Genomic DNA, 26,894 nt, shown 5'->3' on the forward strand with positions numbered 1-26,894 from the left:
TTGGGGGGGGGGGGGGCGTGGGGGGGTCACATCATGCCCAGCTGCAGGAGGGTGTTGGCGTACATCATGGGCTTGACGTTGGGGTGAGGCTGTGGGATTTTTGGGGGGGGGGGGAGAGAAAAAAGGTGAGAAAATGGGATGGGGGGGCGGGTTGAAAAGGGGGGTGGGGGCGTCATCACCCCCCCCCCCACCCCAACATTACAGCTATGGGGGTTGGGACCCCCCAACACAGACTCCGCCCCCCCCCCCAAAAGCACTGATGCCTCCCCACCTATAAATTACCTCCCCCCCCCAATGCCCCCTCCCCAAAAGTCCCCCCCCCCCCCATAATCCCAATAGCTTCCCCATATCCCCCTCCCTGGAGTTTCCCAAAGCCCCCCCCCCACCTACATGCAGTCACCCCCCCCAGCACTTTGCCCCCCCCCCGAGACCCCCATGCCCACCTAAGCCCACCCCCCCCATAGCAACCCCCCAATGCTCCCTTAAGACCCCCAGAGCCCCCCCCCCAACATCCCCCCCCCGTATTTGCCATAACCCCCCATTTGCTGTGCCCCCCCCAGACCCCCATGCCCCCCTAAACCCCCCCCAATGCTCCCCTAAGACCCACAGACCCCCCACCCCCAACATCCCACCCTCCCTTCCCCCCCTTCCCATGCCCCAACCCCACAAAGGGGGATCTGGGGGGTTGGTGGGGGGGGTTCCAGGTGGGTTTTGGGGTTCCCTGGGTAGGTTTGGGAGGGGGGGCAGGATGGGTTTAGGGGGAGCTCCTTCGGTTTGAGGGAGTCCTGGGTTTGGGGGGGGGTCCAGGGTGGGTTTTGGGGGTCCCTGTGTGGCTTTGGGGGCGGTCCTGAGTTTTAGGGGGGGTTCCAGGGTGGGTTTGGGGGGGGGGAGGGGGTCCTGGGGGTTAGGGGGGAGGGCAGGGTGGGTTTGGGGGAGCTCCTTGGGCTTGGGGGGGCCTGGGCTTGGGGGGGGGGGGGGTCCTGGGTGGGTTTGGGGGTTCCCTGGTATTATTTGAGGAGGGGCAGGGTGAGTTTGGGGGGGTCCCAGGGGTTGGGAGGGTCCAGGGTGGGTTTTGGGGGTCCCTGGGTAGATTTGGGGGGGGGGCAGTATGGGTTTAGGGGGAACTCCTTCGGTTTGGGGGAGTCCTGGGTTTGGGGGGGGGTCCAGGATGGGTTTGGGGGTTCCCTGGTATTATTTGAGGGGGGGCAGGGTTGGTTAAGGAGGGGCTCCTTGGGCCTGGGGGGGTCCTGGGTGGGTTTGGGGGTTCCCTGGTGTTATTTGGGGGGGGGGGCAGGGTGGGTTTAAAGGAGTCCCACGGTTTGGGGGGGGGTCCCTGAGTTGTTACAGAGAAGGGGGGGGTGTGTGGGGGGGGGAGAAGAATGGGTTTTGGGGGGGGGGTCCTAAGGGTCCTGGGTGGACCTGGGTGCTTTATGGGGGTGTCGAGGGTTTGGGGAACAGCCCAGGTTGGGTTTTGGGGGATCGGGGGGTTGGGGGGGGTCCATAGGGGGGGATTTTGGGGAGGGGGACACGCACATACCCCCCCCCATACTGACCACTGCTGTGAACTGGTGGAAGTCGGGGCGCAGGTCGCTGCCACGCAGGTGGATGTAGGAGCCCTTATTGCCCATCTGGTCACTGCGGGGGGACAGCGGGGACAATTGGGGACATTGGGGACATTGGGGGCATCGGGGGGGACATTGGGGACATTGGGGACAATGGGGACATCGGGGACAATTGGGGGCATTGGGGGACATCAGGGGCATCGGGGGGGACATTGGGGACATTGGGGACATCTGGGACAATTGGGGGCATTGGGGACATTGGGGACATCCATAGGGTCACCATGCTATGGGGCCATCCATGGGGCCATGATGCTATGGGGCCATGATGCTATAGGGGCATCCATGGGGCCATGATGCTATGGGGCCATCCGTGGGGCCTTCCATGGGGTCACCATGCTATGGGGCCATCCATGGGGCCATCCATGGAGCCATGATGCTATGGGGCCATCCATGGGGCCATCCATGGGGCCCTGACGCTATGGGGCCATCCATGGGGCCATGATGCTATGGGGCCATCCATGGAGCCATCCATGGGGCCACCACGCTATGGGGCCATGACGCTATGGGGCCGTCCGTGGGGCTGTCCATGGGGCCATGATGCTATGGGGCCATCCATGGGGCCATGACGCTATGGGGCCGTCCGTGGGGCCGTCCATGGGGCTGTCCATGGGGCCATGATGCTATGGGGCCATGATGCTATGGGGCCATCCATGGGGCCATCCATGGGGCCATCCATGGGGCCATGATGCTATGGGGCCATGACACTATGGGGCCATCCATGGGGCCATCCATTGATGCTATGGGGCCAACCATGGAGCCATCCATGGGGCCACCACGCTATGGGGCTATCCATGGGGCCATCCATGGGGCCATGACGCTATGGGGCCATGACACTATGGGGCCACCCATGGGGCCATGACGCTATGGGGCCATCCATGGGGCCGTCCATGGGGCCATGACGCTATGGGGCCATCCATGGGGCCGTCCATGGGGCCATGACGCTATGGGGCCATGACGCTATGGGGCCATCCATGGGGCCATCCATTGATGCTGTGGGGCCATGACGCTATGGGGCCATGATGCTATGGGGCCGTCCGTGGGGCTGTCCGTGGGGCTGTCCGTGGGGCTGTCCGTGGGGCTGTCCGTGGGGCCGTCCGTGGGTCGCCCCGCGGTGCTGCTCACCAGTAGTTGGGTGCGGAGAAGACGGTGACGCACTTCCCGTCGTGGGCCACCTCGTAGCCCTCCGGCTTCACCTCGTGGCTGCGGATGATGAAATCCAGGCGGTTCCGTTCCAGGAAACTCCGGGTGACGTCGGGTCCGAACTGACAGCTGACGCCTCTCTTACTGACGGAGCGACCGTTCTGAGGGGGGAACGGCGTCATGTGCGGACGGACGGACGGCGGACGGAAGGACAACGGAAGGACGGGGATGGAAGGAGGGAGAATCGAAGGAAGGGGATGGAAGGATGGAGGATGGAGGATGGAGGATGGAAGGATGACGGAAGGACGGGGACGGAAGGACAGCAGACAGAAGGATAGAGGACGGAAGGATGGAGGATGGAAGGATGGAAGGATGGAGGATGGAAGGATGGAAGGATGGAGGATGGAAGGATGGAAGGATGGAAGGATGACGGAAGGACAGGGACGGAAGGACAGCAGACAGAAGGATAGAGGACGGAAGGATGGAGGATGGAGGATGGAAGGATGGCAGATGGAGGATGGAAGGATGGCGGACAGAAGGATGACAGAAGGACGGGGACAGAAGGATGATGGAAGGATGGGGACGGAAGGACAGCGGACAGAAGGATGACAGAAGGACGGGGAGGGAAGGACGAGGGACAGAACGATGGAGGATGGAGGATGGAAGGATGGAAGGATGGAAGGATGGAGGATGGAAGGATGACGGAAGGACGGGGACGGAAGGATGGAAGGATGGAAGGATGGAGGATGGAAGGATGGAGGATGGAAGGATGGAGGATGGAAGGATGGAGGATGGAAGGATGGAGGATGGAAGGATGGAGGATGGAAGGATGGGGACGGAAGGATGGCGGACAGAAGGATGACAGAAGGACGGGGACGGAAGGATGATGGAAGGATGGGGACGGAAGGACAGCGGACAGAAGGACAGGGACGGAAGGACAGTGGACAGAAGGATGACAAAAGGACAGGGAGGGAAGGACGAGGGACAGAACAATGGAGGATGGAAGGATGGAGGATGGCAGAAGGATGGGGACGGAAGGACGGGGGACAGAAGGATGGAGGATGGAAGGATGGAAAGATGGAGGATGGAGGATGGAAAGATGGCAGATGGAGGATGGAAGGATGGAAGGATGGGGACAGAAGGACAGGGGACAGAAGGAGGGAGAATGGAAGGATGGAAGGATGAAGGATGGAAGATGGAAGATGGAGGATGGAAAGATGGAGGATGGAAGGGTGGAAGGGTGGAAGGACAGCGGACAGAAGGATGACGGAAGGACGGGGACAGAAGGACAGCAGACAGAAGGATAGAGGATGGAAGGATGGAAGGATGGAGGACGGAAGGATGGAGGACGGAAGGATGGGGATGGAAAGATGGAGGATGGAAGGATGGGGACGGAAGGATGACAGAAGGACGGCGGACAGAAGGACGACGGAAGGACAGCAGACAGAAGGATGACAGAAGGACGGCGGACAGGATGGAGAATGGAAGGATGGAGGATGGAAGGATGGAAAGATGGAGGATGGAAGGACGGGGACGGAGAGATGGAGGACAGACAGAAGAATGGAAGACGGAAGGATGGGGATGGAAAGATGAGGACAGAAGGACGGGGGACAGAAGGACGGGGGACAGAATGATGGAAGGATGGGAGACAGATAGAAGTATGGAAGATGGAAGGGTGGGGACAGAAGGATGGAGGACAGAAGGACGGGGGACAGAATGATGGAAGGATGGGGGACAGAAGCATGGGGACAGAAGGATGGGGGACGGAAGGACGGAGGACGGAAGGACGGGGTACACTGGGGTCACCACAACTTGGGGACACCATGATATGAGGACACCACGACATGGGGACACCATGATATGGGGACACCAAGACATGGGGACAGCAAGACATGGGGACAGCAAGACATGGGGACAGCAAGACATGGGGACACCAGGGCCACCAGGACATGGGGACATCGTGACATGGGGACATCAAGACATGGGGACACTGGGGACACCACAACATGGGGACATCAAGCCACGGGGACATCATGACATGGGGACGTCATGACATGGGGACGTCATGACATGGGGACATTGGGGTCACCAAAACATGGAGACACCATGATATGGGGACAGCAAGCAATGGGGACGTCATGACATGGGGACACCAGGGCCACCAAGACATGGGGCCATCACGACATGGGGACACCAGGAAAGGGGGACATTGGGCCACCACGACATGGGGACACCAAGCCACGGGTACATCATGACATGGGGACACCAGGGCCACCAAAACATGGGGACATCACAACATGGGGACACCAAGACATGGGGAGACTGGGGACACCACAACATGGGGACACCAAGCCACGGGGACATCATGACATGGGGACGTCATGACATGGGGACACCAAGACGTGGGGACACCAGGACAAGGGGACATTGGGCCATCACAACATGGGGACACCAAGCCATGGGGACATCATGACATGGGGACACCAGGGCCACCAGGACATGGGGACATCGTGACATGGGGACATCAAGACATGGGGACACTGGGGACACCACAACATGGAGACACCATGATATGGGGACACCAAAATATGGGGACATCATGACATGGGGACACCAGGGTCACCAAGACATGGGGACATCACGACATGGGGACACCAAAACGTGGGGACACCAGGGCCACCAAGACATGGGGACGTCACGACATGGGGACACCAGGACAGGGGGACATTGGACCATCACAACATGGGGACACCAAGCCACGGGGACATCATGACATGGGGACAGCAAGCAATGGGGACATCATGACATGGGGACACCAGGGCCACCAGGACATGGGGACATCGTGACATGGGGACATCAAGACATGGGGACACTGGGGACACCACAACATGGGGACACCATGATATGGGGACACCAAAATATGGGGACGTCATGACACGGGGACACCAGGGCCACCAAGACATGGGGACATCACGACATGGGGACACCAAGACATGGGGACACTGGGGACACCACAACATGGGGACACCAAGCCACGGGGACATCATGACATGGGGATGTCATGACATGGGGACACCAAGACGTGGGGACACCAGGGCCACCAAAACATGGGGACGTCACGACATGGGGACACCAGGACAGGGGGACATTGGGCCATCACAACATGGGGACACCAAGCCATGGGGACATCATGACATGGGGACAGCAAGCAATGGGGACATCATGACATGGGGACACCAGGGCCACCAGGACATGGGGACATCGTGACATGGGGACATCAAGACATGGGGACACTGGGGACACCACAACATGGGGACACCAAGCCACGGGGACATCATGACATGGGGACGTCATGACATGGGGACACCAAGACGTGGGGACACCAAGACGTGGGGACACCAGGGCCACCAAAACACAGGGGCATCATGACATGGGGGCATCACGACATGGGGGCATCACGACACGGGGACACCAGGGCCACCAAGACATGGGGCCATCATGACATGGGGTTATCGTGACATGGGGTCATCGTGACACGGGGACACCAGGGCCACCAAGCCAGGGGTGACGTTGGGGACACCCAACGGGTTGAACTCACCTGTGGCTGCGGGTCGGACCAGAGCAGGTCACACATCGGCCCTGTGGGGTGTAGGATTGGGGGGGGAGGGAGGGAGGGGGGTCAACACGTCCCCCTGCCCCCCCATGGTGGCTTTGGGGACCCCAAAAATGGGGGGGGGGGAGGGAAATAGGGGGGGGGTCCCACCTGAATCCGGGGGCTGCCGGTTCCGTTCGATCTTCCGGATGTCGTCCAGGGTGACCCCGTCCTCACTGAAGAGACCCCCGTGCATGATCTGAGCCACGGGGGGGTCAGGGGGGCGGGGGAGGGGGGGGGGACAAGGGGTGACAATGGGGACACCGAATGGGGATGGTCAGCAGAAGGCAATGGGGCCCGAGATTTAGGGGGCGGGGGGTCACCGAATATGGGGGAGGGGAGGGGAAGGGGGAACTGAGAATGGGGAGGGGACGCAAGAATGGGGGGGGAACACTAGAAATGGGGGGGGGGACACACATCAAGAATGGGGGGGGCACCAGGAATTAGGGGGAGGGGGGGAAGGGGACACTGCGAATGGGGAGGGGACAACAAAATTGTGGAGGGGGGGGAGACCCCAAGAATGGGGGGGGGTACAGCAAGAATGGAGGGGCAGGAAAGGGACATTGAGAATGGGGAGGGGACACCAAGAATGGGGAGGGGGGAGGGGGGGAAGGGACACAGAGAATGGGGAGGGGACACCGAGGACATGAAGGGAGAGGAAGGGGACAGCAATAATGGGGAGAGGGAACAGGAGGGGGACACCAATAATGGGTAAGGGGGGGGGGAAAGGGACATTGAGAATGGGAAGGGAGCGGACACCAATAATGGGGAGGGGGCACAGAATGGGAAGGGGGAACAGGAGAGGGACATCCAGAACATGAAGGGACATCGAGAACAGGAAGAGAATCGAGAACAGGAAGGGGAGGAAGGGGACAATAATGGGGAGGGGACACAAAGGATGGGAAGGGACACCGAGAATGGGAAGGGGAACAGGAGGGGGACATCGAGAATGGAAAGGGACACCAAGAACTGGAAAGGGACACCCAGAACATGAAGGGGACACCGAAAACAGGAAGGCACACCCAGAACGTGAAGGGACACCCAGAATGTGAAGGGGAACAAGAGGGGGACACCGAAAACAGGAAGGGACACCCAGAACATGAAGGGGACACCAAGGACAGGAAGGGACACCCAGAACGGGAAGAGGAAGGGGACATCCAGAACATGAAGGGACATCGAGAACAGGAAGAGAATCGAGAACAGGAAGGGGAAGAAGAGGACAATAATGGGGAGGGGACACAAAGGATGGAAGGGACACCGAGAATGGGAAGGGGAACAGGAGGGGGACATCGAGAACAGGAAGGGACACCAAGAACTGGAAAGGGAGGAAGGGGACAATAATGGGAAGGGGACACAAAGGATGGGAAGGGACACCGAGAATGGGAAGGGGAACAGGAGGGGGACATCAAGAACAGGAAGGGACACCCAGAATGTGAAGAGGAACAAGAGGGGGACATCGAGAACGGGAAGGGACATCGAGAACAGGAAGGGACACCCAGAATGGGAACAGGAGGGGGACATCCAGAATATGAAGGGACATCGAGAACAGAAAGGGACACCCAGAATGGGAAGGGACACCCAGAACATGAAGGGGACACTGAGGACAGGAAGGGACACCCAGAACATGAAGGGGACACTGAGGACAGGAAGGGACACCCAGAATGGGAAGAGGAAGGGGACATCCAGAACATGAAGGGACATCGAGAACAGGAAGGGAATCGAGAACAGGAAGGAGAGAAAGAGGACAATAATGGGGAGGGGACACAAAGGATGGGAAGGGACACCGAGAATGGGAAGGGGAACAGGAGGGGGACATCAAGAACAGGAAGGGACACCAAGAACTGGAAAGGGACACCCATAATGAGAAGGGGAACAAGAGGGGGACATCCAGAACATGAAGGGACATCAAGAACAGGAAGGGACACCAAGAACTGGAAAGGGACACCCAAAACATGAAGGGACACCCAGAATGTGAAGGGGAACAAGAGGGGGACATCGAGAACGGGAAGGGACACCCAGAATGGGAAGGGACACCCAGAACATGAAGGGGACACCGAAAACAGGAAGGGACACCCAGAACATGAAGGGGACACCAAGGACAGGAAGGGACACCCAGAACGGGAAGAGGAAGGGGACATCCAGAACATGAAGGGACATCGAGAACAGGAAGAGAATCGAGAACAGGAAGGGGAAGAAGAGGACAATAATGGGGAGGGGACACAAAGGATGGAAGGGACACCGAGAATGGGAAGGGGAACAGGAGGGGGACATCCAGAACATGAAGGGACATCAAGAACAGGAAGGGACACCAAGAACTGGAAAGGGAGGAAGGGGACAATAATGGGAAGGGGACACAAAGGATGGGAAGGGATACCAAGAATGGGAAGGGGAACAGGAGGGGGACATCGAGAACAGGAAGGGACACCCAGAACATGAAGGGGACACTGAGGACAGGAAGGGACACCCAGAACATGAAGGGACACCCAGAATGAGAAGGGGAACAAGAGGGGGACATCGAGAACGGGAAGGGACACCCAGAATGGGAACAGGAGGGGGACATCCAGAATATGAAGGGACATCGAGAACAGAAAGGGACACCCAGAATGGGAAGGGACACCCAGAACATGAAGGGGACACTGAGGACAGGAAGGGACACCCAGAACATGAAGGGGACACCAAGGACAGGAAGGGACACCCAGAATGGGAAGAGGAAGGGGACATCCAGAACATGAAGGGACATCGAGAACAGGAAGGGACACCAAGAACTGGAAAGGGACACCCAGAACATGAAGGGGACACTGAGGACAGGAAGGGACACCCAGAACGTGAAGGGACACCCAGAATGTGAAGGGGAACAAGAGGGGGACATTGAGAACGGGAAGGGACACCCAGAACAGGAAGGGACACCAAGAACTGGAAAGGGACACCCAGAATGGGAAGGGACACCCAGAACATGAAGGGGACACCGAAAACAGGAAGGGACACCCAGAACATGAAGGGGACACCAAGGACAGGAAGGGACACCCAGAACGGGAAGAGGAAGGGGACATCCAGAACATGAAGGGACATCGAGAACAGGAAGAGAATCGAGAACAGGAAGGGGAAGAAGAGGACAATAATGGGGAGGGGACACAAAGGATGGAAGGGACACCGAGAATGGGAAGGGGAACAGGAGGGGGACATCGAGAACAGGAAGGGACACCCAGAACATGAAGGGACACCCAGAATGAGAAGGGGAACAAGAGGGGGACATCGAGAACGGGAAGGGACACCCAGAATGGGAACAGGAGGGGGACATCCAGAATATGAAGGGACATCGAGAACAGGAAGGGACACCCAGAATGGGAAGGGACACCCAGAACATGAAGGGGACACTGAGGACAGGAAGGGACACCCAGAATGTGAAGGGGAACAAGAGGGGGACATCGAGAACGGGAAGGGACATCGAGAACATGAAGGGACACCCAGAATGGGAAGGGACACCCAGAACATGAAGGGACACCCAGAACGGGGCAGCCATGCCACACTGGTCCCTTCCACCCCATAGTTTGTCCCCGGAGCTTTTGGGATCACACGGGGCGGGGGAATGGGGGGGAATGGGGGGGAGGACCCTCACCAGCACTTTGCCATTGATGCACTGCGCCAGGGGCAGCCACTCGAAGACCTCACTGAAGAGTGCAAACATCTGCGCCGTGTATTTGGCCTTCACTTCGCCCTCGAAGCCGTAGATCTGGTTCATGTTGTCCGTCTCGTGGTTCCCTGCGGGGGCAGGGAGGTGATGGGGGGTCGAGGGGGGAGAGGGGAGAACAGCCAGGATGTGGGGGGTGGGGGAACAGCGGGGATGGGGGGCGTTGGGGGGGGTATGGGGACATGGGGACACAGCACAGAATGGGGATTTGGGGACAGGGGACGTCGTTCTGGGCTATGGGGACATGGGGACACAGCCATGAATGGGGACATGGGGACAGGGGACATCATTTAGGGCTATGGGGACATGGGGACACAACCCAGAATAGGGACATGGGGACAGGGGACGTCATTCGGGGCTATGGGGACATGGGGACACAGCACAGAATGGGGACATGGGGACAGGGGACATCGTTCTGGGCTATGGGGACATGGGGACACAGCACAGAATGGGGACATGGGGACAGGGGACGTCGTTCTGGGCTATGGGGACATGGGGACACAGCACAGAATGGGGACATGGGGACACAGCCATGAATGGGGACTTGGGGACAGGGGGCGTCGTTCTGGGCTATGGGGACATGGGGACACAGCCATGAATGGGGACATGGGGACAGGGGACATCATTTAGGGCTATGGGGACATGGGGACACAACCCAGAATAGGGACATGGGGACAGGGGACGTCATTCGGGGCTATGTGGACATGGGGACATAGCACAGAATGGGGACATGGGGACACAGCAAAGAATGGGGACTTGGGGACAGGGGACGTCGTTCTGGGCTATGGGGACATGGGGACACAGCACAGAATGGGGACATGGGGACAGGGAATGTTGTTCTGGGCTATGGGGACATGGGGACACAGCCCTGAATGGGGACATGGGGACAGGGGACATCATTCTGGGCTATGGGGACATGGGGACACAGCCCTGAATGGGGACTTGGGGACAGGGGACGTCGTTCTGGGCTATGGGGACATGGGGACACAGCACAGAATGGGGACAGGGGGACAGGGGACATCATTCAGGGCTATAGGGACATGGGGACAGAGCTCTAAATGGGGATTTGGGGATAGGGGACGTCGTTCTGGGCTATGGGGACATGGGGACACAACCCAGAATGGGGACATGGGGACAGGAGACGTCGTTCTGGGCTATGGGGACATGGGGACACAGCACAGAATGGGGACATGGGGACACTGCAGTGGGATATGGGGACAGGGGAGATGACCAAGATTGGGGACATAGGGACACTGCCCTGGGCCATGGGGACACAGCTCAGAATGCGGACAGGGGACACAGCTCTGAGCCACGGGGACATGGGGACACTGCTGTGAGACATGGGGACATGGGGACACTGCCCTAGGATGTGGGGACAGGGGACACAACTCAGACTGGGACATAGGGACATCATCCTGGGCCATGGGGACACGGCTCAGATTGGGGACAGGGGACACCACTGTTGGACATGGGGACATGGGGACACTGCCCTGGGATATGGGAATAGGGGGACAGCCCATAGAGGGGACAGGGGACACCACTGGGGGACATGGGGACATCATTCTGGGACATGGGGATGGGGACACAACCCAGACTGGGGACATGGGACACTGCCCTGGGCCATAGGGACATGGGGACACAGCCAAGACTGGGACATGGGGACATCGTTCTGGGACGTGGGAATGGGGACACAGCTCAGATTGGGGACAGGGGACACTGCCCTGGGCCATGGGGACATAGGGACACCATCCTGGGCCATGGGGACATGGGGACACTGCAGTGGGACATGAGGCCGCAGCCATGACTGGGACATGGGGACACCACTGTGGGACACGGGGACAATGCCCTGGGATATGGGGGTAGGGGGACAGCCCATAGTGGGGACAGGGGACACCATCCTGGGCCATGGGGACACGGGGACACTGCAGTGGGACATGGGGACACAGCCCAGTTTGGGACATGGAGACACCATCCTGGGCCATGGGGCCATGGGGACACAACCCAGATTAGGGACATGGGGACACCATCCTGGGCCATGGGGACATGGGGACACTGCAGTGGGACATGGGGACACAGCCAAGATTGGGACATGGGGACATTGCTCTGAGTCATGGGGATGGGGGACACAACCCAGATTGGGGACAGGGGACACCACTGTGGGACTTGGGGACAATGCCCTGGGATGTGGAGTCTGGGGACACAACCAAGATTGGGGACAGGAGGGACACCAGGGGACTGCAGTGGGCCATGGGGACAGGGGGACACAGCCATGACTGGGACATGGGGACATCATTCCGGGATGTGGCAATGGGGACACAGCTCAGATTGGGGACAGGGGACACCACTGTGGGACACAGGGACATGGGGACACTGCCCTGGGATATGGGGGCAGGGGGACAGCACATAGTGGGGACAGGGGACACCATCCTGGGCCATGGGGACACGGGGACGCTGCAGTGGGACAGGGGGACACAGCCCAGTTTGGGACGTGGAGACATCGCTCTGGGTCATAGGGATGGGGGTCACAACCCAGATTGGGGACACGGGGACGCCAGGGGACACCGCAGTGGGACAGGGGGACACGGGGACACCATGCTGGGTCATGGGGACACGGGGACACCGGGGACACGGCCGCTGTTACCCCTGAGGAGGTGGAAGTGGTCGGGGTAGAGCAGCTTGAACCCAAAGAGGGTGAGGATGACTTCCACCGAGAACGAGCCGCGGTCCACGAAGTCCCCATTGAAAATCTGAGGGCAGGGTCAGGAAAAGCACCCCCAAAAAATGGCACCCCCAAAAAATGGCACCCCCAAAAAGCGGCACCCCGACAACCGTCACCCCGACAATAAGCGTCACCCCAACCCCATCAACTGTCACCCCCAAGGACTGCCACCCCAACCAAAAACAGTCCCCCCACCCCGACAATAACTGTCGCCGTCGCCAACAATGTCACCCCAACCCAAAACCTGTCACCCCAACCCCAGCAATGTCACCCCAATAACTGTCACCCCAACCCCAACAATGTCACAACCCAAAACCTGTCACCCCAACCCCAACAATGTCACCCCAACCCAAAACCTGTCACCCCAACCCCAATGTCACCCCAACAACTGTCACACCAACCCCAACAACTGTCACTCCACCCCAATAATTGTCACCCCAGCAAGAACTGTCACCCCAACAACCGTCAACCCCAACGTCACCCCAACAATGTCACCCCCAAAACTGTCACCCCAGCAACCGTCACCCCACCCCAATAACTGTCACCCCACCCCAACAATGACTGTTAACCCAATCCCATTTTCTGTCACTGTAACAATAACAGTCACCCCCAAAATCGTCACCCCAGCAGCCATCACACCACCCCAATAACTGTCACCCCAAAAACTATCACCCCAACCCCAACTATAACTGTCACCCCCCAAATTGTCACCCCATTAACCATCGACCCACCCCAACACTGTCACCCCAATAACTGTCACCTCACCCCCCAAACTGTCACCCCAACCCAACAAGCATTGTCACCCCAACTGTCACCCCAACAATAACTGTCATCCCAACCAACAACTGTCACCCCAATCCCAACAATAACTGTCACCCCAACAACGTCCCCGCAGTAACTGTCACCCCACCCCCAAAACTGTTACCCCAACAATAACTGTCACCCCAATGTCACCCCAATAACTGTCACCCCAATAACAATCACCCCGCCCCAACACTGTCACCTGAATAGCTGTCACCCCACCCCAACAATGTCACCCCAGTAACTGTCACCCCCAAAAACCGTCACCCCAACAACTGCCAACCCAACAACAACCGTCACCGCAACAACAGCCATCACCCCAACAATAACTGCCACCATCCCCAACAATGTCACCCCCATAACTGTCCTCCTACACCAAAAACTGCCACCCCCAGTAACTGTCACCCCACCCCAACAACTGTCACCCCAACAACAACCGTCACCCCAACAACCATCACTCCAACAACAACCGTCACCATCCCCAGCAATGTCACCCCCATAACTGTCACCCCACCCCAAAAACTGCCACCCCAACAACTGTCACCCCAACAACAACCGCCACCCCACCAACAACCGCCACCGCAACACCCCGCAGTGCCTACGTATGGGTTGGACTCGGAGGGCAGCCCGTTGAGCTCGAAGATGTTGAGCAGATCGTAGAACTGCCCGTGGGTGTCCCCGCACACCGTCACCATCTCCGTCTGTAGGGGACAACGTCACCATGGGGGGACGGGGACAAAGACACCCCAATAACCCCAAAACTGACATCAATTCGGGGGGGGCGAAGGGGGGAAGGAAAGGGGGGGTCCTCACCTCCTTCAACGTCGTCTCCACCAAGGTGGGGAGTTTGGCCAACACCTCTTTCACCTGCACCAGGATCTGCAGGGGGACAAAGGGGGGGCATTGGGGACAAACCCAAGGGGGGGGGGGTTTGGGGTTTTTTTTGGGGGGGGGGTTGGGGGAGGGGGGCTCACCTGGTAGGCGAATTTTCGGTGGAGTTTCTTCTGGTCTTTGTACCACTGCATCAGGTCCTTCATGAAGCTCAGGGTCACTTTGCCACCGTCCAGTTTGGGGCCGCTGTATTCGTCCTCGATGGCTGGGATCATTAAGAAAGGGGGGGGGTGGGAGGGGGACGTTGGGGTCGGGACCCTCGTGACCCCATAAAACCCCACACACACCCCTATTGAACCCAAAACCCGTGGGGCGGGGTATCAGAACCCTATGGGATGCCCCAAAGGGAGGGCAAGGGCTTCAGGAGGGTCCCAAAGTCCTCTTGGGGACAACAAGAACCCATGGGGACACCAAGACCCCATTAGGATCTCTCACAGGGATCCCAAGACCCTACAAGAACCCCAAAGTCCTCCTGGGGATCATGAGACCACCATGGGGACACCAAGACCCCAAATCAGGACCCCGAGACCCCATTAGGACCTCTCAAGGGACCCCAAGACCCCAAATGAGGGTCCTGAGACCCCATTAGGATCTCTCACAGGGACCCCAAGACCCTACAAGAACCCCAAAGTCCTCCTGGGGACCATGAGACCACCATGGGGACACCAAGACCCCAAATCAGGACCTGAGACCCCATTAGGACCTCTCACAAGGACCCCAAGATCCCAAATGAGGGCACCGAGACCCGACTGGGACCACAAAAAGGGACCCCAAGGCCCTACAAGGACCCCAAAGTTCTGTTGGGAACACTGAGACACCAAGAACCCCATGGGGACACCAAGACCCCAAATCAGGACCCCCGAGACCCCATTAGGACCTACCAAAGGGACCCCAAGACCCCAAACGAGGACCCCAAGACCAAACCTCAACCAAAGACCCCCAACCCCCCCCAGAACCCCCCATAGGACCCAGTTGGCCATAGATTGGTGGTCACCCCCAACCCCCAGACCCCCAACCTCCCATGGAAGACCCCAACCCCAACCAAAGACCCCCAAACTCCCCCAGAACCCCCCATAGAACCAAGTTGGCCATAGATTGGTGGTCACCCCCAACCCCCAGACCCCCAACCTCCCATAGACGACCCCAACCTCCACCAACGACCCCAACCCCAACCAAAGCCCCCCAACCCCCCATAGAACCAAGTTGGCCATAGATTGGTGGTCACCCCCAACCCCCAGACCCCCAAACTCCACCAAAGACCCCAACCCCAACCAATGACCCCCAGCCCCCCCAAAACCCCCATAGGACCCAGTTGGCCATAGACTGAGAGTCACCCCAACCCCCAGACCCCCAACCTCCCATGGAAGACCCCAACCCCAACCAAAGACCCCCAACCTCCCCCAGAACCCCCCATAGCACCCAGTTGGCCACAGATTGAGAGTCACCCCCAACCCCCAGACCCCCAACCTCCACCAAAGACCTCAACCCCAATCAAAGACCCCCAACCCCCCATAGGACCCCATTGACCATAGATTGGTGGTCACCCCCAACCCCCAGACCCCCAACCTCCACCAAAGACCCCAACCCCAACCAAAGCCCCCCAACCTCCACCAAAGACCCCCAACCTCCCATAGACGACCTCAACCCCAACCAAAGCCCCCCAGCCTCCACCAAAGACCCCCAACCCCCCCCAGGACCCCCCATAGAACCAAGTTGGCCATCGATTGAGAATCACCCCCAACCCCCAGACCCCCAACCTCCCATAGACGACCCCAACCCCAACCAAAGCCCCCCAACCTCCACCAAAGACCCCCAACCCCCCCCAGAACCCCCCATAGAACCAAGTTGGCCATAGATTGGTGGTCACCCCCAACCCCCAGACCCCCAACCTCCACCAAAGACCCCAATCCCAACCAACAACCCCCAACCTCCACCAAAGACCCCCAACCCCCCCCAGGACCCCCCATAGAACCAAGTTGGCCATAGATTGGTGGTCACCCCCAACCCCCAGACCCCCAACCTCCCATGGAAGACCCCAACCCCAACCAAAGACCCCCAACCCCCCCCAGAACCCCCCATAGGACCCAGTTGGCCACAGATTGAGAGTCACCCCCAACCCCCAGACCCCCAACCTCCACCAAAGACCTCAACCCCAATCAAAGACCCCCAACCCCCCATAGGACCCCATTGACCATAGATTGGTGGTCACCCCCAACCCCCAGACCCCCAACCTCCACCAAAGACCCCAACCCCAACCAACGACCCCCAACCTCCACCAAAGCCCCCCAACCTCCACCAAAGACCCCCAACCCCCCCCAGGACCCCCCATAGAACCAAGTTGGCCATAGATTGGTGGTCACCCCCAACCCCCAGACCCCCAACCTCCCATAGACGACCCCAACCCCAACCAAAGCCCCCCAACCTCCACCAAAGACCCCCAACCCCCCCCAGAACCCCCCATAGAACCAAGTTGGCCATAGATTGGTGGTCACCCCCAACCCCCAGACCCCCAACCTCCACCAAAGACCCCAATCCCAACCAACAACCCCCAACCTCCACCAAAGACCCCCAACCCCCCCCCAGGACCCCCCATAGAACCAAGTTGGCCATAGATTGGTGGTCACCCCCAACCCCCAGACCCCCAACCTCCCATAGAAGACCCCAACCCCAACCAAAGACCCCCAACCCCCCCCCAGAACCCCCCATAGGACCCAGTTGACCATAGATTGGTGGTCACCCCCAACCCCCAGACCCCCAACATCCCATGGAAGACCCCAACCCCAACCAAAGACCCCCAACCCCCCATAGGACCCCGTTGACCATAGATTGAGAGTCACCCCCCCACCCCCAGACCCCCAACCTCCACCAAAGACCCCAACCCCAACCAAAGACCCCCAACCCCCCCGCAGTACCCCCCATAGGACCCCGTTGACCATAGATTGGTGGTCACCCCCAACCCCCAGACCCCCAACCTCCACCAAAGACCCCAACCCCAACCAAAGACCCCCAACCCCCCATAGGATCAAGTTGGCCATCGATTGAGAATCACCCCAACCCCCAGACCCCCAACCTCCCATAGAAGACCCCAACCCCAACCAAAGACCCCCAACCTCCCCCAGAACCCCCCATAGGACCCAGTTGGCCACAGATTGAGAGTCACCCCCAACCCCCAGACCCCCAACCTCCACCAAAGACCCCCACCCCAACCAACGACCCCCAACCTCCCCCAGGACCCCCCCATAGAACCAAGTTGGCCATAGATTGGTGGTCACCCCCAACCCCCAGACCCCCAACCTCCCATAGACGACCCCAACCCCAACCAAAGCCCCCCAACCTCCACCAAAGACCCCCAACCCCCCCCAGAACCCCCCATAGAACCAAGTTGGCCATCGATTGAGAATCACCCCCAACCCCCAGACCCCCAACCTCCCATAGACGACCCCAACCCCAACCAAAGCCCCCCAACCTCCCCCATCACCCCCCATAGCACCCAGTAGGTTACAAATCGGGGGTCACAGGGGTTATTTTTTTTGGGGGGGGGGTCCTCACTCATGCTCTCGATGTCCAGGGAGTCGACGACGGAGCGCTTGGTCTCGTCGCTGGCGATGGCTCGCTCGAAGGCCTTCTGCTTGACGATCTTGTTGCACTCCTGGTACTTGAGCTTGGCGTCCCGGTCGTTGGGCCTCACCTTCACCACCTGCAGCGGGGGGAGGCGGGGGCACATTGGGGGTCTGGGGGCTTTTGGTTTTTTGTTTTTTTTTGGGGGGGTGGGGGGAAGGGGGGAGGGTTATGGGGGGTTTTGGAGGTTTTTGGGGTCGTTCCAACGCGTATGGTTGGAGGATTCGGTCAAGGTATGGTGGTGGTGGGTCAGATTTTGGGTCTTGGAGGTCTTTGGGGTCATCCCAACCCCAATGGAGGTCTTTGGGGTCATCCCAACCCCAATGATTCTGGGATTCTATGGGGTTACGGTGGTGGTGGGTCAGATTTTGGGTCTTGGAGGTCTTTGGGGTCCTCCCAACCCCAATGATTCTGGGATTCCATGGGGTTACGGTGGTGGTGGGTCAGATATTGGGTCTTGGAGGTCTTTGGGGTCCTTCCAACCCCAATGATTCCGGGATTCTATGGGGTTACGGTGGTGGTGGGTCAACTTTTGGATCTTGGAGGTCTTTAGGGTCCTTCCAACCCCCATGGAGGTCTTTGGGGTCATCCCAACCCCAATGATTCTGGGATTCCATGGGGTTACGGTAGTGTTGGGTCAGTTAATGGACCTTCAAGGTCTTTGGGGTCCTCCCAACCCCAACGATTCTGGGATTCTATGGGGTTACGGTGGTGGTGGGTCAACTTCTGGACCTTCAAGGTCTTTGGGGTCCTCCCAACCCCAATGATTCTGGGATTCTATGGGGTTACGGTGGTGGTGGGTCAACTTTTCGATCTTGGAGGTCTTTGGGGTCCTTCCAACCCCAGTGATTATGGGATTCTATGGGGTTATGGTGGTGTTGGGTCAACTTCTGGACCTTTAAGGTCTTTGGGGTCCTTCCAACCCCAATGATTCTGGGATTCTATGGGGTTACGGTGGTGGTGGGTCAGTTAATGGACCTTTAAGGTCTTTGGGGTCGTTCCAACCCCAATGATTCTGGGATTCTATGGGGGCTTGGTGATGGTGGGACACATTTCCCCCCAGCTCTACCCATGGAGACCCCCAGACCTCTCTCTACATATTTAGGGGTCACTTCAGCCCCACAGATCTGCCCCCAAACCCAACCTTTGCCACAACACCACCTCTTGATGACGCCCCAACACCAGCAGTCAACAGCGATGCCCCCAGCCCCATTTAGGGACACATTTCCACCCCAGTTCTCCCCACAAAGACCCCCAGACTCCACCCCACACATCTGTGGGTCTCTGCAGCCCCACAGACCTGCCCCCAAACTCAACTATTGACACAATACACCACTACTACCATCTCCTCTTGATGATGTCTCAACCCCATCAGACAACAGCGATGCCCCCAGCCCCTTTTAGGGCCACATTTCCCCCCCAGTTCTCCCCACAAAGACCCCCAGACCTCACCCCACACATCTGTGGCCCACTTCAGCCCCACAGATCTGCCCCCAAACCCAACCTTTGCCACAACACCACCTCCTCTCCATGACGCCCCAACCCCGTCAGACAGCAGCGATGCCCCCAGCCCCATTTAGGGCCACATTTCCCACCCAGTTCTACCCATGAAGACCCCCACATCCCACCCCACACATCTGTGGGTCTCTGCAGCCCCACAGACCTGCCCCCAAACCCAACTATTGACACAATACACCACTACTACCATCTCCTCTCGATGATGTCTCAACCCCGTCAGACAACAGCGATGCCCCCAGCCCCATTTAGGGCCACATTTCCCCCCCAGTTCTCCCCATGAAGACCCCCAGACCCCACCCCACACACCTGTGGCCCACTTCAGCCCACAGATCTGACCCCAAACCCAACCTTTGCCACAACACACCACCACCACCACCTCCTCTCCATGACGCCCCAACCCCGTCAGACAACAGCGATGCCCCCAGCCCACAATTCCAACCCAGTTCTCCCCACAAAGACCCCCATATCCCACCCCACACATCTGTGGGCCACTTCAGCCCCACAGATCTGCCCCCAAACCCAACCTTTGCCACAACACACCACCACCACCACCTCCTCTCCATGACGTCCCAACGCCGACAGACAACAGCGATGCCCCCAGCCCCAATTAGGGCCACATTTCTCCCCACAAAGACCCCCAGACCCCACCCCACACATCTGTGGGCCACTTCAGCCCCACATATCTGCCCCCAAACCCAACCTTTGCCACAACACACCACCACCACCACCTCCTCTCCATGACGCCCCAACCCCGACAGACATCAGCGATGCCCCCAGCCCCATTTAGGGCCACATTTCCACCCCAGTTCTCCCCATGAAGACCCCCAGACTCCACCCCACACATCTGTGGGTCTCTGCAGCCCCACAGACCTGCCCCCAAACCCAACCTTTGCCACAACACACCACCACCACCACCTCCTCTCCATGACGTCCCAACGCCGACAGACAACAGCGATGCCCCCAGCCCCAATTAGGGCCACATTTCTCCCCACAAAGACCCCCAGACCCCACCCCACACATCTGTGGGCCACTTCAGCCCCACATATCTGCCCCCAAACCCAACCTTTGCCACAACACACCACCACCACCACCTCCTCTCCATGACGCCCCAACCCCGACAGACATCAGCGATGCCCCCAGCCCCATTTAGGGCCACATTTCCACCCCAGTTCTCCCCATGAAGACCCCCAGACTCCACCCCACACATCTGTGGGTCTCTGCAGCCCCACAGACCTGCCCCCAAACCCAACTATTGACACAATACACCACTACTACCATCTCCTCTCGATGATGTCTCAACCCCGTCAGACAACAGCGTTGCCCCCAGCCCCATTTAGGGCCACGTTTCCCTCCCAGTTCTCCCCACAAAGACCCCCAGACCTCACCCCACACATCTGTGGGCCACTTCAGCCCCACAGATCTGCCCCCAAACCCAACTATTGACACAATACACCACCACCTCCTCTCAATGACGCCCCAACCCCGTCAGACAACAGCGATGCCCCCAGCCCCATTTAGGGACACATTTCCCCCTCAGTTCTCCCCATGAAGACCCCCACATCCCACCCCACACATCTGTGGCCCACTTCAGCCCCACAGATCTGCCCCCAAACCCAACCTTTGCCACAACACCACCTCCTCTCCATGACGCCCCAACGCCGACAGACAACAGCGATGCCCCCAGCCCCATTTAGAGTCACATTTCCCACCCAGTTCTCCCCATGAAGACCCCCGGACCCCACCCCACACATCTGTGGGCCACTTCAGCCCCACAGATCTGCCCCCAAACCCAACCTTTGCCATAACACCACCTCCTCTCAATGACGTCCCAACCCCGACAGACAACAGCGATGCCCCCAGCCCCATTAGGGCCACATTTCTCCCCACAAAGACCCCCAGACCCCACCCCACACATCTGTGGGCCACTTCAGCCCCACAGATCTGCCCCCAAACCCAACCTTTGCCACAACACCACCTCCTCTCCATGACGCCCCAACCCCGACAGACAACAGCGATGCCCCCAGCCCCTTTTAGGGCCACATTTCCACCCCAGTTCTCCCCATGAAGACCCCCAGACTCCACCCCACACATCTGTGGGCCACTTCAGCCCCACAGATCTGCCCCCAAAACCAACCTTTGCCACAACACACCACCACCAACACCTCCTCTCCATGACGTCCCAATGCCAACAGACAACAGCGATGCCCCCAGCCCCATTTAGGGCTACATTTCCCCCCCAGTTCTCCCCACAAAGACCCCCATACTCCACCCCATGCATCTATGGGCCACTTCAGCCCCACAGATCTGCCCACAAACCCAACCTTTGCCACAACACCACCTCCTCTCCATGACGCCCCAACGCCGACAGACAACAGCGATGCCCCCAGCCCCATTTAGAGTCACATTTCCCACCCAGTTCTCCCCATGAAGACCCCCGGACCCCACCCCACACATCTGTGGGCCACTTCAGCCCCACAGATCTGCCCCCAAACCCAACCTTTGCCATAACACCACCTCCTCTCAATGACGTCCCAACCCCGACAGACAACAGCGATGCCCCCAGCCCCATTAGGGCCACATTTCTCCCCACAAAGACCCCCAGACCCCACCCCACACATCTGTGGGCCACTTCAGCCCCACAGATCTGCCCCCAAACCCAACCTTTGCCACAACACCACCTCCTCTCCATGACGTCCCAACGCCGACAGACAACAGCGATGCCCCCAGCCCCATTTAGGGCTACATTTCCCCCCCAGTTCTCCCCACAAAGACCCCCATACTCCACCCCATGCATCTATGGGCCACTTCAGCCCCACAGATCTGCCCCCAAACCCAACCTTTGCCACAACACCACCTCCTCTCCATGACATCCCAACCCCGACAGACAACAGCGATGCCCCCAGCCCCAATTAGGGCCACGTTTCCCCCCCCCTCCTCCTCACCGTCTCGTAGTCTCGGAGGGCGGCCTTGAACTTGCCCAGGGCCATGTTGCTGGCAGCCCTCCTGTAGTAACCCTTGACGTATTTCTTGTCCAGCTCGATGGCCCTGGTGGCGTCGGCCAAGGCGTAGCCGTAGCACTCGGTGCGCAGGTAGGCCAGGCTGCGGTTGCCATAATAGATGGCGTTGCTGGGGTTCAGCTCGATGGCTCTGCTGTAGAACTTCACTGCGTTCTCGTAATCCTTCCCTGGGCCGATGGTGGAGGTCAGGGGAGATGGGGGGGTCCCGGTTGGTAGCCCCCCTTGTGCCCCCGGCTCGCTATCTGGCAGCCCTTTCTGTTATGATCCTCCTGTATGGCGTCCTCCTCCAGCCATGGACGCTCTGTGGATCACTATCTGGCAGCTCCTTCCCTCTGTTAGTCCCTTTGGTTCCTCATGGATCACTATCTGGCAGTTTCTTCCCTTCATTAACTCCTTTGGTTCCTGATGGATCACTATCTGGCAGTTTCTTCCCTTCATTAACTCCTTTGGTTCCTGATGGATCACTATCTGGCAGCCCCTTCATTAACTCCTTTGGTTCCTCGTGGATCACTATCTGGCAGCCCTTTCCCCCTGTTAAACCCTTTGGTTCCTCATGGATCACTATCTGGCAGTATCTTCCATTCATTAACCCCTTTGGTTCCTCACGGATCACTATCTGGCAGTTTCTTCCCTTCATTAACTTCTTTAGTTCCTTATGGATCTCTATTTGGCAGCCCTTTCCCTCTGTTACCTCCTTTGGTTCCGAACGGATCACTATCTGGCAGTTTCTTCCCTTCATTAACCCCTTTGGTTCCTGAGGAATCCCTATCTGGCAGTTGCTTCCATTCATTAACCCCTTTGGTTCCTCAGGGATCACTATCTGGCAGCCTCGTCCCCTCATTAACCCCTTTGGTTCTTCATGGATCACTATCTGGCAGCCCTTCCCCTCTGTTAGCCCCTTTGGTTCCTCATGGATCACTATCTGGCAGTTTCTTCCCTTCATTAACTCCTTTGGTTCCTCAGGGATCACTATCTGGCAGCCCTTTCCCTCTGTTAGCCCCTTTGGTTCCTGATGGATCACTATCTGGCAGCCCCTTCCCTTCATTAACCCCTTTGGTTCCTCAGGGATCACTATCTGGCAGCTCCTTCCCTCTGTTAGCCCCTTTGGTTCCTGATGGATCACTATCTGGCAGCCCCTTCATTAACTCCTTTGGTTCCTCATGGATCTCTATTTGGCAGCCCTTTCCCTCTGTTAACTCCTTTGGTTCCTCAGGGATCACTATCTGGCAGCTCCTGCCCTTCATTAACCCCTTTGGTTCCTCAGGGATCACTATCTGGCATCCACTTCCCTTCATTAACTCCTTTGGTTCCTCAGGGATCACTATCTGGCAGTTTCTTCCTTTCATTAACTCCTTTGGTTCCTGATGGATCACTATCTGGCAGCCCTTTCCCTCTGTTAGCCCCTTTGGTTCCTGATGGATCACTATCTGGCAGCCCCTTCATTAACTCCTTTGGTTCCTTATGGATCTCTATTTGGCATCCCTTTCCCTCTGTTAACTCCTTTGGTTCCTTACGGATCACTATCTGGCAGCCCCTTCCCTTCATTAACCCCTTTGGTTACTCAGGCATCACTATCTGGCAGTTTCTTCCCTTCATTAACTCCTTTGGTTCCTTACGGATCACTATCTGGCAGCCCTTTCCCTTCATTAACCCCTTTGGTTCCTCAGGAATCACTATCTGGCAGCCCTTTCCCTTCATTAACCCCTTTGGTTCCTCGTGGATCACTATCTGGCAGTTTCTTCCATTCATTAACCCCTTTGGTTCCTGATGGATCATTATCTGGCAGCTCCTTCCCCTCATTGATTCCTTATGAATCCCAATCTGGCAGCTCCCCCTCCTCACAGCTCACTATCTGGCAGCTCCATCCACGTATTAACATCCTTAGCTCACTATCTGGCAGCCCGCTCCTCTACTGCCTCCCTCTTGCTCCCAATTTGGCAGCCCACTCCTCCCACTGCCAACTATGGCTCACTATTTGGTAGCCCCCTCCTCATTATTGCCCCTAATAGCTCCCTATCTGGCAGGCCCCTCTCCTTCCCCCCCAACCCCTCGCCACCCCTCCCCCCTCAGCTCACTATCTGGCAACTCCTTCCCCTTACTACCCCCACTGATGGCTCCCTATCTGGCAACTCCTTCTCCTTGTGTCTCCCTATTTGGCATCCCCTTCCCCCCTCATTATATCCCCATAGATCCCTATCTGGCATCCCCCTCCCCTCATTATCCCCCCCAATAGCTCACAATCTGGCAGCCCCCTCCCCTTATTAGCTCTCTGCAGCTCCTTATCTGGCAGCTCCTTCCCCTCATTTCCCCCCCATCCACCACGGCTCCCTATCTGGCACCCCCCTCCTCTCATTACCCCCGAAATGGCTCACTATCTGGCAGCCCCATCCCTTTGTTATCCCCCACAGATCCGTATTTGGCAGCTCTCCCCCCTTATTTACCCATATCTGGCTCACTATTTGGCAGCACCCTCCTCCAACCAGCTCCCTATCTGGCAAGCCCATTCCTCCGTTCCCCAGCCCACCTTGGCTCCCTATTTGGCATCCCTCCATCCCCCTATACCCCCACACGGCTCCCCATCTGGCAGCCCCCATTCCCCCATTCCCCTCGGTGGCTCTCTATCTGGCAGCCCCCATTCCCTCACTAATGGCTCCCAATCTGGCACCCCTCATTCCTCTATCCCCCCACATGGCTCCCTATCTGGCATGCCCCATTCCCCTATTCCCCTCTGTGGCTCCCTATCTGGCCCCTCAATTCTCTCACCAATGGCTCACTATCTGGCACCCCCCATTCCCCCATTCCCCTTCATGGCTCCCTATCTGGCACCCCCCATTCCCCTCCATAGCTCCCTATCTGGCACCCCCCATTCCCCTCCATGGCTCCCTATCTGGCAGCCCCCATTCCCCCATTCCCCTTCATGGCTCCTTATCTGGCACCCCCCATTCCCCTTCATGGCTCCCTATCTGGCACCCCCCATTCCCCTCCATGGCTCCCTATCTGGCAGCCCCCATTCCCCCATTCCACCCATATGGCTCCCTATCTGGCACCCCCCATTCCCCTCCATGGCTCCCTATCTGGCAGCCCCCATTCCCCCATTCCCCTCCATGGCTCCCTATCTGGCACCCCCCATTCCCCCATTCCCCTTCATGGCTCCCTATCTGGCAGCCCCCATTCCCCCATTCCCCTCCATGGCTCCCTATCTGGCAGCCCCCATTCCCCTCCATGGCTCCCTATCTGGCACCCCCCATTCCCCCATTCCCCTCCATGGCTCCCAATCTGGCACACCCGCTACCTTTGAAAAACTCGTTCGCCCGCGTCTTCAGGGCCTCCGCCTCAGCCTCGGCCTCGGCCCGCTGCTGCCCACCGGGGCTCGGGGGCCGCCCGGGACCGTCGCCGCTCTCCGCCCGCTCGCCCTCCGCCATCGCCGGGCCGTAAAGCGCCCCCGGCAACCGCGGGGCCGCCGAGCGCTGCCGTCGTAAAGAGAGGAGGGCGATGTCGTAAACGGGCGCGAGGCTGAAGGGGGCGTGGCCGGAGCACGGGGATATCATAGAGTTGCGGGAGGACCATAGAGTTGCTGTGGGAGGACCATGGAGTTGTGGGAGGACCATAGAGTTGCTGTGGGAGGATCATAGAGTTGCTGTGGAAGGACCATAGAGCTGTAGGAGGACCACAGAGTTGCGGGAGGACCACAGAGTTGCTGTGGGAGAACCATAGAGTTGTTGGAGGACAATAGAGTTGCTAAGGAAGTACCATAGAGTTGTGGGAGGACCATAGAGTTGCTGTGGGAGGATCATAGAGTTCTGGGAGGACCGTAGAGTTGTGGGAGGACTAGTTGGAAGGGGGGGGGGGGGGGTCCTGCCCAGTTTGGGGGTGGTCTCCCCAAACTGGGGGGGATCCTACCAGTTTGGGGGGGCACTGACCAGTTTGAGGGGTCCATTCCCATTCTGGGGGGTTCAGTGCCCACTTTGGGGGGTCCAGATCCCACTGGGGGGCGGGGGGGGGGGAGCTGCCCGGTATGGGGGGGTTCCATGCCTAATTTGGGGGGGGGTCTCCCCAAATTGGGGGGGGGCTCTGCCCAGTCTGGGGGGGTCCCAGCCCATTTTGGGGTCTCTCCTCTCCCTTCCCATGGGACGCCCCCCCCCCCCCCCCGGACCCCCCTTTTATTCCCTCCCCCCTCCCCCCCCCCAAGGGGTTTCCTTCCTCCCCCCCCCCCCCCCCCAACGTCAAT

At 58.8% G+C, this 26,894-nt stretch overlaps 1 protein-coding gene across 1 annotated transcript; it reads right to left on the reverse strand.

The window, feature by feature from the left end:
* PPP5C (protein phosphatase 5 catalytic subunit) lies at positions 1–26,131 on the reverse strand. Its single transcript, XM_090129828.1, has 13 exons — positions 25,959–26,131; positions 22,592–22,833; positions 18,063–18,210; positions 14,597–14,718; positions 14,436–14,501; positions 14,225–14,323; positions 12,744–12,849; positions 10,031–10,173; positions 6,526–6,613; positions 6,361–6,401; positions 2,745–2,923; positions 1,554–1,635; positions 1–89 (listed from the first exon to the last, which is right to left on the reverse strand). The coding sequence occupies exons 1-13, from the start codon at positions 26,086–26,088 to the stop codon at positions 27–29; spliced, it is 1,509 nt and encodes a 502-aa protein (XP_089985954.1). The 5' UTR covers positions 26,089–26,131; the 3' UTR covers positions 1–26.
* Between the last annotated feature and the right edge of the window lie 763 nt (positions 26,132–26,894).

This window comes from Phasianus colchicus, chromosome 38 (assembly GCF_987193195.1).
Source record: "Phasianus colchicus chromosome 38, bPhaCol1.hap1.1, whole genome shotgun sequence".
Taxonomy (NCBI): domain Eukaryota; kingdom Metazoa; phylum Chordata; class Aves; order Galliformes; family Phasianidae; genus Phasianus; species Phasianus colchicus.

Excerpts from the sequence above, each read along its gene's own strand:
- PPP5C (XM_090129828.1), bottom strand. The coding sequence starts at position 26,088 with ATGGCGGAGGGCGAGCGGGCGGAGAGCGGCGACGGTCCCGGGCGGCCC. Across the intron at positions 12,850-14,224 it reads CCTCCGAGTCCAACCCATAC|ATTTTCAATGGGGACTTCGT; the intron begins GTAGGCACTGCG and ends CCCTGCCCTCAG. Across the intron at positions 2,924-6,360 it reads GGTCCGACCCGCAGCCACAG|AACGGTCGCTCCGTCAGTAA; the intron begins GTGAGTTCAACC and ends TTCCCCCCTCAG.